This window comes from Porites lutea, chromosome 11 (genome assembly GCF_958299795.1).
Source record: "Porites lutea chromosome 11, jaPorLute2.1, whole genome shotgun sequence".
NCBI classification, from domain to species: Eukaryota; Metazoa; Cnidaria; class Anthozoa; order Scleractinia; family Poritidae; genus Porites; species Porites lutea.
In genome coordinates, this window is record NC_133211.1 from 12,921,090 (window position 1) to 12,934,414 (window position 13,325).

The 13,325-nt window shown below is 39.9% G+C and overlaps 1 protein-coding gene across 1 annotated transcript; it reads left to right on the forward strand.

The window, feature by feature from the left end:
- Positions 1-11: 11 nt before the first annotated feature.
- LOC140952936 (uncharacterized) lies at positions 12-10,270 on the forward strand. Its single transcript, XM_073402393.1, has 4 exons — positions 12-3,473; positions 5,653-5,721; positions 6,924-7,661; positions 9,069-10,270. Exons 1-4 carry the CDS (start codon positions 86-88, stop codon positions 9,467-9,469), a joined length of 4,596 nt encoding a protein of 1,531 aa, XP_073258494.1. The 5' UTR covers positions 12-85; the 3' UTR covers positions 9,470-10,270.
- Positions 10,271-13,325: the final 3,055 nt, after the last annotated feature.

The window sequence follows — 13,325 nt, forward strand, 5'->3', positions numbered from 1 at the left end:
ATACTCACGAGGTCGAGCAGCTCATACCAGACATAGTCTGCCAACCTTTCTGCGTCATTTCACGAGTAAAGAACTTTATTTTTTCATGAGCGAAGGCAAGAGAAGAAAAAACAATTTGTCTTCCAAGCTCGATGAACTTTTAGATCAAATGCAGTCACCTGATTTGAGCAAAAACATTTCAAAATATGCCGACGTCGATGCAAGCTCGAACAAAACATCTGAGGCCAATGTTCTAGGAAGATGGATTTCCTCCCTGGATGATTCAGCGAAGGAACCACAGGCTCAATCTTCTGCTCGGAGCGGAATAGTTCAGAATATTTCTGGAATTCAGTCTTTTGATGGAAATGAGATGTTGACGAATACCACTTTACAAACAGCTGACGAGAGTGCTTCCACACCGAAGGAATTATCTAATGAAACACAACCTTCTGGTGCAATCAGAGCACATATTGACCATGATATGGAAATGCAATCTTGTAGTGTGAACACAGTGGTTAAAAATGCTACCATACAATTTGTATCAGATGAAGAAACAACCATGGTGATCGATTCATCAAATGAAGCACGGCCTTCTGGTGTAAACACGTTGGATGATCATAGCAATGAAATTCAATGTTCAAAGATGGTCGAGAATTCCACTGTAACAGGTGAAAAAACGTTAATTTCTCCATCAAGTAAAGCAGAGTCTTCTAGTGTGAAGAGATTGGATGATGTTGGCCATAACATAATTCAATTATTTTCCGTTGAAGATCAGGAAGTGAACACTGCCACCATAACAAATGGAAAAACAACAAGTCTGAGTGATTCATTAATAGAAGCAGAGACATCTGATGTAAACATGGTGGATGATAATAGCAATGTCGTTCAATGTTCTAGTGCAGATAAGATGATTGAGAGTACCACTGTACTAGATGGAAAAACAACCATGTTGAATGATTCATCAACAGATGCAGAGCCATCTGGTGTAAACATAGTGGATGATAATAGCAATAAAATTCAATCTTGTAGTGGAGATAAGACGATTACCACCGTTCCAGATGAAATGACTTTTGCGCTCAGGGGTTCAATAAATGAAATACAGCCTTCTTTTGTAAGCAGTTTAGATAACAGTGGCACTGAAACAGAATCCTCCCATGTGAACAAGATAGTTGAAAATACCACTGTATTAGGCGAAACAGCAATACCAAAACAGTTTTCAAATGAAATACAACCATCTACATATATTCATCAAAATTTAGTGGGTTATAATGACACTGAATTGCAATCTTGTAGTTTGAAGGAGGTGGCTGAGAATGCAACTATGCAATGTGAAAGGACATCTGCTCAGAATTCATTAGATCAGATCCAAGGTTCTGATGTGAACAGAGTGGATGATATTGGCACTGAATTGCAATCTTCTTGTGTGAACAATGTGACTGAGAATGGTTCTGTGTCAGATATAACGGTCTCAAACTCGAATATGTCATCAAATGAAACAGAAGCTTTTCATCTGAACAGTGTCGAAAATAATGGCAGTGAGATACAAGGTCATAATTTGGACATGGAAACTGAGACAACTGCTACATTAGAAGAGTTAGCTATCACAAAGAATGATCTTATAAATCAAAGCCAATCTAGCAGTGTGAACATTACCTCTGAGAATGCCTCAGTAATGAAGGATCTTTCAAGTGAAAGTCACAGTAACTTTGATGATCCTGAAAATGAATCTGGGACTAATAACTCTGAGGAAGAAAAAGTATTCAGTACACAAGAGATGCATACTTCCACTGTAAACATGGACAATACTGAAGACAACCAAACAAGGCATTCTGGTCTGATAGACCTGGAAGAGAAAACTGATGTATCTGTAAGCACAGAGAAGAGAATGTTAGAGAAAACAGCAACCACTCTAGAGAGCATTTCTAACACACCACTGGCAAATTGTGATGAACCAAGTGATTCCACTGTAACTTCAAACAGCAGTATGACAGATGAAGCAGTGTCAACTGTAACTGACGTCATGCCATTGTCAGAAGGAAATGAGTCATCTGTTTCATGTGTTACCCTAAGGGAAATAGAATCTACCCTCAATTGCATCTCTGATGCTTCTGAAGCAGGCATTAAAGATCCAGAAGCTGTCCTCTGTGATATGATAGTTGAAACAGCTTGCTCGTGTGTAGTAATGGAGCATTCAGATGAATCTCTTCGTGTGATTGATGCCTCAGTCAGGGCTTTGAATAGTCCAGTCTCAAAAGGCAGGTTTCAAGACTTATGTTTAACTGAAGATCTGAGCCAACCATCGAGGAAGAAAATAAAACTGAGTAAGTGTGTTAACATCCCGCTAAAGGATCTGCTTGATGGCTTGCATACTAGATTGTGTGAAAGTAGCTGCACATCAAAACACAATCCATTTGTACTGGCAGCCGGTGTTGCAGATGATTGCAAACTGAGAACCTGTCTGGAGAACCACTTAAAATTATCTTTAAAAAATGGCTGGAAATCATCCATAGGCATTAAAGACCCCTGCTCACAGCTTCGCCAGCTTGTCATTCTCACGGCTATATTGTTTGGTAAACTTGACTTGTTAGAATCCATGTTAAAAGCACAGCTAAGTCACTCGCAGTACTTTGCTCATTCTGCCAAAGACTTGCCTATCATACTACTCTTTAAAAACTTGCATCGTTTCAAGCCTTCTTCTAATTTTGATGAGAAGGTTACTGTATTCAAAAAGGTGTTGAAGCTTTTTGCCAAGTATGATAGTGATGTTCTTCTGTTGCAAGATGAACTCAATGATGACACTGTTCTTCATGTGTGTGCTAAAAAAATCAGGGAGCTCACCTGTAAAATCAAAGCTAAAGAATCTATTGCTCCTGATAGTCCAGAACTTCAACAGTTGCTTGATCAGAGAGAATTATATGATCAATTTTGTGAAGAATTGATTCATGTGCTTCAAAAGCTTGCTGTTGAAGGACCACTGCATCACAGCCAAGTGCTAAACTTTTTTGATGTCAGAAACAAAGCTGGAGAGACAGTTTTTGAGATTCTTCAAGAAGAAAAATTGAAAAGAATTGGATGTAGTGATGGTATAAGCGACGCCTCCCCACCTGCTGCAGAAGGTGGAAATACTGATAATGCTGTGGAACAGGTCACAAATGAAGAAGAGCATATTGCACAGGGTAAAATGGTGGAAGAGGTAATTACTGGTGCTCAAACAGGGCCTGTGTTGCAGACAAATGATTTCCAAGGTGACCTTCCAGTTGGCCAAAGTGCCAGCATGTCTGTGCAGGTTGTTCAATCATCTGGCACCACTGCCTCATCAACTAACTGTTCTTTCCCTCAAATCTCCACTGGATGTGAAGATGAATCCATGCCTTCTACTTTGTCAACCTCCATGTCGTCAGTTCAATCTGATACAGTGCAACAAGTGTCAACACATCATTCAACCTTGCAAATGAGTACAGAAACCTCAGCAGGAAGTGAAACTGACTCAGCAGGTATCTCTTGTCAGTCAATAGAGACCTTTAGATTCAAGGACAAGAGTGACTATAAGTACGAGATTTGACTTAAAGTTTTTTGACACGTTCTCAAAAAACAAACACCTTGGAAAGCTCTGTTGAACTTTTTTCACCAGAAAAGTTAGCATTGTCATCTTTATTTAAGGAGGTTAAGCCCTCTCCTGATGGCAAAATGATAGAAATTCTAACAATATTTTTTATTGAAAACTTCCTTCTGTCTCTAGGACATTCTTGCTAAAACTTGTAATAGAATGACGATGGCTATCATGTTTTGCCGCCAAAATGACACTTGTTCACGCGCGAGCACTACTTGGTATTGGGAAAATCTCGTGCTCGTAGTCATACTCGTCTTAGAATCTAAAGGTCTCTGATATTAGAGAGATTTAGAGTCGTGTAATACGGCAAACAGCAAATGTCAGATTTAAGTTGAGAATTTCTCAAAATAGAGATTGAGCTGGTAGAAACAGCTCAAAACAAAACATACTACTTATTAACCAAGAGTGAGGTCAATACATCAAGGCTGAGGTCTGAGATTTCCTTGTAACAAATGACCAAACTGACAAGGTTAATAAGTTGTTTATTACATGGCCTTTTTATTATAGATCTGAGCCTGCAATCAATTAACTGGTCAGCAGATAACTTTAAGAAAAATGTCATCATAATAAGTTGTACACTTAAGCCTGCAATAACATGGATGTCCATAAGGACGTCCACTATCATGAAGTTAAACACAGATTATATATGCCTTGGACACCTAGCTAGTAATGCCTAGTCATTACAAGAAAACAGCCAATCAGAGTGCGCATACAATAGTAGCCATACAATGATTATTGATAAAACTGGTGTGAAACTACTTATTTTTGTGTAGAAGTACAAGTAATGAACAGTAAGCGACAAGTGACGGGAAACTTGCTCAAGTGGTACAAACTCATGTGATTGCCATTTGCCATAAACTTTACTCTAAAATAAATAATCTCTTGTACTGAAATTCTTGTATTGTTTTGTGGTTATGAAATGTTTTGAGCATTGTACCAAAGATATGATGAGTTCTAATTTCAAACTAAAAACCAGTCACTGATGGGAGGTGCTATACTACTTTATATACAATAATATTGCCTTGTTTGTCAGTCTGTTTCTCTTCAAAGAAAGTTTCCTAATTTCTTCACTAATTTGTTACAAAAAACTGCTATGTGTGAAATGTTTCAATTTGTCATAGCTCTTGAGTCTTGCCCCTTCATAGACACACTACAGGGAGTTTAACCCATTTGCACCTGGAAATTTTGCTGAAAAATGCATTTTGAAGCTGGGCAAGTGGTTTTCTGGTCACTGTCATGCTATTAGTATAGGTAATAGCATGATTTGTGGTGATATTTGGCATAAATACCACGAGTGATATTTCAAAATTGTTATATGTAATTTCACGAGCCGTTAGGCGAGTGTAATTTGAGACAGTTTTGAAGTATCACGAGTGGTATTTATGCCAAATATCACGTATAAATCATGCTATTATTTGTTTATACTACTGCCAGTAGAAGGTTTTGTAATTTTCACACGTAGGTATTTCAAATTAAGCTGAAATACCACTGCTCTAAGCCAATCAAATTGCAGAAATTTCTCATGTAGTAGTATAAAGAGCTAAAACTTACCATAAACCCATTTACAGGTCATACACTTTGTGACATTCTGATCCAGATGCAAAATATCAGCTACATAGAAAGCAAAATTTTAAGATAGTTTTTGTGTTTAAAAGAGATGCAGAAGTCTTGACTTTTACTTTTTGCTTTCTCTCCTCCCCTCTGTTTTTGCTTTTCTTGACTCATTTTTTTTTTTTTGCTGGGCACTTAGTAGGCTTCATTATTTTTGGAGGGGAGTTACGGGTGACTCAGGGGTGAGTGGGTGAATGGGTGAATATTTATATGTTGAAACATTTGGATATGTTATGGGTAAAATTTGTTTTCAGGTTAAATTTTTTTAACCTAGGTTGATTCTCAATTTCCTCTGTTTTCTAGGGCTAGGAGACATTGGAAATTGAGAATCAACCTAGGTTAAATCAAAATTAACCTGAAATCAAATGTATATTTATATGTTAAAGATTTTGTGGTAGGGTGTTGATTTAAGTTGTTATTTTTCAAATGTTTCCACCTTTCATTATTTTTAGATGAAGGGCAGTCACTAAGTCAAGAAGAGGAAGAATTTCATATTCATGTACCAAAGTTGCCAGTGGGAGGTAGGGCACATTTTACGGTGGCCGACAAGTACAACAGCAAGACTTAATTTTATTTTCCTGTAACATTTCATTTTGCTGTGAATTTATTTTGCTTGGTCATCAACATAAATTTGTTTTGTGGTAAATTTTATTTTGCATTTGCACTGGTAGGTCACTGTATATTATAAATTTCTTGTCCCATGCTATGAAATCTCCATTCTTTCTTTATGGGAGCAGTTTCGTGCATATGATCCAAAATTTGGGCTTTTCAGCTCTGATCAATGCAGTGGCATTATTTGCATTTGATTGCTTACCTGTACAATGGAATTCTTATAGAGTGTTGTAAAAATGAGGAAGGGGTTGGCCAATGCATTCATTTCAATAACGATACATTATACTGGGGTCAAATTAACGGCATAAGACCCAAAAAATGTTGTGTTTTAGATTAACGTGTTTGTTCCAAAGGGGTTTTGTATATTACCATTTCGCTATGTAAGAAAGAATGAGATGCATCTTACATTGATTGTAATGTCCCACCTCTCACCCTTTGGTCTCCTGCCTCCTCAACCCCTTCCTACCCCCTCTCATCCCAGGTTTCCACCCTCCTGTCCTCCCCCACAAGCTATAAACTTTTCGTGTCAGTGCATCGTGCTGGACTCCCATTCAGTTTTTCCTTAGAGCACACCCTAAACCCCTCCTACCCCCTATTATCCCAGGTTCCCACCCCCCTGTCCTCCCCACAAGCAGTAAACTTTTCATGTCAGTGCATTGCACTGGGCTCCCTTCAGTTTTCCTTAGATTACACGCCAAACCCCTCCTACACCCTATTATTCCAGGTTTCCACCCTCCTGTCCTCCCTACAAGCAATAAACATTTCATGTCAGTGCATTGCTCCCACTTCATCACTTTTCACTCTCTCTTGTATGCTTCTCTCCCTCCTAATATTAAGCCCACATACCCATATTTTTTCAAGCAGTATGATGACTTTGAAATGCAAATCAGCAATGGAAAAGGGGTGAACATGGCAAGCATTACCACAAACTTGATGGTTATTGTGGTAGTAAAAAATTATTTTGGCCTGTAGAGATACCCTTTTCATTAGCGTAAGCCCTCTTGAGGATAGTTTGGAGATGAAAATCAAGTTATTTGTGAAGAGATTGTGTTGCTTTGTTAAAAGAAGCAAAAAAGAACTTATAATGCAATAGGTTCTCTCTTGTTTGCAGGGAAGTATCACACTTTTTTGTGCACGCCCAAATGCAATGTACAACATCATGAATTAATCCAGCTTCTTTGTGCTACACCTGATCATGGCAGCCTAATTACTCCAGCTGTTGAAAATGAATCCTGCTCAAACTTCAGAGCTTATCTCCAAGAAACTGCTTGGGATCTTAACGCAATTGTTCCTGATCAACTGCCAAAACTGTGTTATTCCATCATCCATCTTGCTTGCTTGTTGGGAAAGTGTAAAGCTTTAGAAGTGCTCTCAGACTTTGGCTTCCGTCCTCTTATTCGCACATCCATTACCGAGGAAACGCCGTTACATATGGCATTGCGTCTGCTCCAACACCAGCCATTGGGAAGCCTCTTTTTGTGCAATGCCATTGTGAACATCGTAAAGACGCTGAATAGACACAGCCATGCCATATCATTATTCTCAGCAAAGGACTACAGAGGGAATACTGTCCTTCATTCATTGGCCAAGATGCTCTCTCCAACCAAATCATGTTCTGAAACCACAACCATTGTGTACCTGTTCAGAGTTTTTGTGCACTTCTTGCTAAGGGGGCAACACTCCTCTCCAGCTGTAACCCAACAGATTCTGTCAAACTCTTTAAAGGATTACAACAAAGCTGGAGAAAGTGTGGAGGTTCTATTGCAAAACACAGTTGTTGGTGAACAACTATGGAAGTATTTCGCAGGTCTCATGGAAGGAAGGGAAGCCTCAGTAGGTGCCTCAAATGGTGAGTGTTTATGACGCACCTGTTGCCCAGCGGAGTACTCTTAATTCCAAGTGACAAGGATGATTGAATGGATGCAAATATCAAACCCACAAAAATCCCCAGGGCTTTGAACAAAACCCCCAAAAACCCTTGGACTAAAAAATTCACCCCCACCCAGGCAGTTGCCGCCATTCTGCCTTCTGATTGGGCAGAAAAACACAAAGTTTTCTGGCACCAATCAGAAGGCAGAACGGCGGCGATCGTTTGGAACTGGTCTGGTAAGACATTGTCCCCAGGGGCTCTTCTCGCTGTTCTTTACTTTTCTTCGTGCCATATTTTTCTGCCCATTTAGACTTTCCCTCGCCCCCACTATCTGCCCCTGGGTCTCCGAGCATGGGTCAGAATGTGATACAAGAAACAATTTATCACTGTATTCTAAACCTTTTCCACATGCAAATCTGTGAAGACAAAACAATTTCTGAACTTTTGACTTACCCATATGAATGTGGGGTTTTTTCCAAATATTTTCTTCATTTTGAAGCGTTTCAAAGTGGTGAAAAATTTTGTTAAAGCCGCTCTTGCAAAGCTGTAGTGACCTCGTGTTTTGCTTGTGGACGTGTAATTGTGAAATATTGTTGAGAAATAAATATGCATACACCTTTGGTCGTCATCTTATTCACCATCAAAATAGAGTTTGGGCAAGGAATATTAAAGGCTATAAATTCACAAATTTGTCAATGTAGCCTATTTATACCGTATTGTATTATGATACATGTTCAAATATTGAAATTACTGAAGTGTGGTAAGAAATATCGTGGTTCACAAAATTATGTATATGTTGTAGTTAATTTTTTATCGTAGGTAATTTTTTTTTTTTTGTTTGTTTCCACTTCATTAACATACATCACCATACCCAAAACCCAAAGAAAAACAAAAATTACCTGAGGTAAAAAGTTAACTACAACGTGTACATGTGTGTATTGTTATAGCCCTAGATGGCGACATGATTGACTTTTCTGTTTGATAACCATTTGTAAAAACTTCTCAAGTTATCAAACAAAATGAAACAAAATGAAACTCAACTTTTGGGAATTCCTGTGGAAAATTCCTTGGAGAAACAGAACATTATTTGTGTAAGAACGGTCCTTTTTTGAGAGGACTTGTTTTCATTGCAATTTTGCGTTCCCTTTGCGTTTCTCCGCCAAACAGTGCATCTCTGATGTGCGTATCTATGTCATGGAAAACCTTGTATAAGCGAAAGTAGCACCACAGGGTACGTCAGCTTGGTAATACTTGGAACTGCATTTTTTTAAAATAATCTTAACGAGGAAACAAACTGCCAGAGTAAAGTAGGTAAAATTAGTTTTCAAGTTAACTGTATCATTGCAGCCCTATCATCATCTTACTCTGTGCATTGTTTATCATCAGATGACTGTGATCAGCCCATGCCTGCCGATGCTGATGAACCTGAAAGCCTTATTGACTTCATCATTTCACAGGGTGACAATATGGTTAAATGCTTTGAACACAAAAAGTGTGTGGAAGGTTACCACAAAGAATATCAAATGAGGCTACAATCTCTTCAAGGCAAGGTTTTGAGCTTGAGAAAGGAACTGAAAGAAGCCAAAAAGGAGGAAGCAAACATCGCCAACAATGTTCGCAAAAATGAGTCCATAATTAAGTCATCAATTGACTGGAACAAGGCGAGAATGCAGTCAGTTATAGAAAAGAGGAACAGGCAGAGGCAGCAGGTTTCCTTTTATGGTCGCAGGTTGGAGTTACTTGAAAAACTAAAACAGGATATTGAGCAGTGGGAATTATCGCAATGAAAAGTAACGACGTTGAAGCTCATTATATTTTACAAAATGTAGCCTGAGGCTAATGTTGTTTTCAGTTGAGGCTCATATTATTTTACAAAATATAGCCGGAGACTAGTGTTGTGTTTAGTTGAAGCTCATATTATCTTACAAAATATAGCCTGAGGCTAGTGTTGTGTTCATTAGTGACAGCAACACAATACAGTTGAAACTCCACTAATTATAACGCCCACCCTCTCTACAGCGGCCACTTTTGTTGGCGGACAGTCCATACAACAGCCACCTCTCTACAGCGGCCTCTTTTCTTAACGGACAGTCCATACATTGACTATTGTTTAAACTTGTCTACAACGGCCTCTTTCCTCTGTCCCCAAGGTGGTAGACTTCCAGCAGTTTCTCTTTTTCTTCCAATTTAGTAAGGGAAGTGCAAGCGCGCGCGAGCGTCACGACGCGAGAAACGAGGGTTGTAGCCCGCCTCTCCCGTAAAGCGCTTTCCATCATGAGCGTAGTCATTTCCGTGTCTCCCGCGTTTCGCTCGACAGACTAAGAAAAAAGAGAGACTGCTCGTAGTCTAATTAACGAAACGGGAGTAATTAGTGACCCCACATGAAAATGAAAAAAATGTAGTCTTTTTCTGATATCACCATGTTTGTTCCTCTGACAAGGGAAGCATTGAAGTCCCCTAAAATAGTTTGTTTGACATTACTGTAGTATAATAAAGAACAGGTCTACATGAAAGTTTTTGAAGGTATTTCGTCACCTTGGAGAAAGGTAGCCTGCGGTGCAGGCGTTCGAAAGGGAAGGGGGAGGGAATTAGGGGGTAGGAGAAGGGGGATGCAGGGAACTCAGCCCGTTTCTTGGTAAATTCAAGACTAAATTAAAGAATGTTTAGCCTAGCATATAGCTGTTGTCATCCATCGATTTGTATTTTTGCTTCTCTAAGTAGTAGTTCTACTAGTTCGGCAATTGTTTCTTTTCAAAACGTGAAATTTTGTGCCATGTTCTCTAGCTCTACTAAAACACCTGAGCAACGAAACCTCGTCCACGTGGCGGCTTTCTCTGATATGGAAGTTCTCTCAATAATATCACTAGGAAGACATTTCTTTTTCCTCTCACTTCTCTTTTTGGGTAGCCTGTGTACAGACCCCCTCCCTCCCCCTTCCCTCAGTAAAAATCGGAGAAGGGGCCTCTTCTCCGATTTTTACTGAGGGGAGGGGGGATTCTTTCTGTACACGGGCTATTTTTAGGCTCAAGGGTTCTGGACTTCCACTTCTTCCCTTTTTTCTGCATTTAAATGATCCCAACTTTCAAATACTTCTCCATAGTTTATAGCTTAACAAGAGCCTGCTCGCTAACTTAATGTTCATGAGTTCGTAAGATAACTATATTTAAAGTGACACCCTTAGGTACTGCCACTTTATCAGGGTTGCAAAGGGGTGACGCGTGATAGGCCCCAAATTATCAGCGTGATGCGTGATCGGGCCCAAATAAGCTGGGCGAGGCGTGATTGGGCATAGTAGGGTTGTGCGTGATTTACTATCTGCATAACGCTTCATGCGTGATTTTCCTTTTGGATTTCCCTGATTGGTGTAGTCTGCTACACAGCCGTTTTTAGTGTCGTCACGCAATGCTCCTCCCCACAAGTGGGGAGGAGCATTGCGTGACGACACTAAAAACGGCTGTGTAGCAGACTATGATTGGTGAGGATTACTTAAAACTAGATGCACAGCGCAGAGACATTAAAAAAGAGATAGTCATGACATCATTTTTGGGTCCTTTTTCTCGTTGCTCAGGCTCGTGATCTCTTGTCCAAATCGTATTTATGACCTCTACTCTCAGATCAGTGAATTCTGGTTAATATAGTTAATATTTGAACATCTGTTAACGGGTGACCCTACCCAAAATTGCTATAAAGGACACTAAAAACAATTTATTAGAGCTAATTCATTCAAAAGGGTTGAGATACTGCCATGTCAACTTAATGCGTGATGGCTAATTCTTCCCCTCGTAGATGCGTGATGGCCTAAAAAAATAGTCAGTGTGACAAGACAGGATAATATTTATTTGGATCTCTATACGACCTGGTACATCGACTGTTTTCCAAATAATTTAAAGTTACAATCTTCTGTGGTACGCGGATAGGTATTCTCCTACCCCCCGCCACCTTTGCCACCCTTCTTTAGTTACGTGCCTTAAACAATTTTCCAGTCTTGTTTTCTGGTTTTTTGCTTTTTTGCAAAGACATACTTGTGGGTCCTTGTAGAAAAACAGGTAAGAATAGTATGATTTTAACAGACTGCGACAACAGTCCATATTTTTGCGTATTCAAGTACGCACAAACAGTCAAACGAAAGGTGGACTGGAGCGAGGCCAGGAACCCATAACCCACGGCGTTTTTACGGACCGGTTTATTTTTAAACACATTTAGGGACACTTTTTCCCTCGAAAATGGAATCTCTGTCACGTGTATGCACGCATTCGAAGTATAAGACATCAAAAAGGAAAACGTAACGTCATTATAATTAAAAGGCAGAAATTATCATTTGTTGGTCTGTAGGTTTTGCTGACTGGTTTTTGGGACCTTGAAGATATTCTAAATTCGCGCCAAAACCGTTCTAAAAATAAACTGGTCTGTAAAAACGCCCTTGACACGAGTACATGGAAGTTGCTCGCTCCACGTTATGCGCTACGGCCCTGGTGAGGCTTCGAGCAAGGCTGAAAACTGAGAGAGAGACTGGGGAGTGCTCTCGCCTCACACGGGCGCAACGACCGATACAGGCGTGAGGGTCGCGCGCGTGAGAGAAAAAAACCGACTGTTTTGCAGTCTATCATTTCAATGACCGGCGAATGACCAGCTCATTTCTGATGGTTTGCAGAGCGCCTTCCATTTCCTTCATTTTGCAAAAACGCTGGGTGATCTCCTGAGCTCCCAGAAAACAGTTTCGCGTGAAGACACACTGAAAAAGTCTACGTTGGATCCCCTGTGCTTGTAAGGTTCTTTCTTCGTGTACAATTTGCTCTATTACCGCACTCTTTGTAAATGCCGCGAAGCGGACAGATAATCGTCTCGTCACGCAGCGCTTCTTTTCTCCATGGAGGAGTTTGCGTGACGAAACAAAGAACAGCTACTCACGACAAGGTGATAAGCCTCATAAGCTGTAGTTGTAATGTTACAGTTTCATTAACCTGCAATGAGGCGGTCCTTCTTTGCCTTTACCCTATGGTCCCACGAAAAAAAGGAATGCCTGGTCGTACATAATAGTTTTTCACGCACATATCTTACCAAGATAAAGTTTCAGTTTGTTCAAGGAAAACCTTGGTGTGTTTATTAAATATTTACCACCTCTCATCGTTTATTATTGCAAAGGATCTGGGTTGCCGTTTTGCGCCAAAAAGTCTATCTTGAAAATTTAATAATTTATCAGAAGATCCCCCCTCCCGATCAGCTGTCGATGGGTCTCCGAGATCACCCGAAGTTGACCTAACCGATCGATTTTCTGCCCTATCCGGCGTTCGAGCGTGACCACTTGTTTTGAGAGCGACCCGATCGAGGGCGAAATATTTTGTCTGTCTCTCACACGAGAGACGTGAGTAGTTAGCGTCTAACGAAGGTAAGCGTATGATGACACTTTATTTCGTCCCTCTTAGACCCCTCTTTGTAATTTCATCTCAAGCTTTATACTTTTCGCGAAGCAGCGCAGTTTTTCGCATGTATAATTTGACAGGAATATTCAGCATTTTTAGGTTTGGAATCGTCCACAAAAATGCATTGTTGGGTTTTGGCAAACAGCGAGACAATGTGCATTCATTTTTCAATTAAGGGTAGTGAGACTGAACTTGAAAGGACTGTGAAGGGATCGAAATTGTC

Bases quoted from the DNA above. Each gene is read 5' to 3' on its own strand.
- LOC140952936 (XM_073402393.1), top strand. From the start codon at position 86: ATGAGCGAAGGCAAGAGAAGAAAAAACAATTTGTCTTCCAAGCTCGAT. The intron at 3,474-5,652 runs GTATCTCTTGTC...CATTATTTTTAG, and splicing joins AAGTGAAACTGACTCAGCAG to ATGAAGGGCAGTCACTAAGT. The intron at 5,722-6,923 runs GTAGGGCACATT...TCTTGTTTGCAG, and splicing joins ACCAAAGTTGCCAGTGGGAG to GGAAGTATCACACTTTTTTG.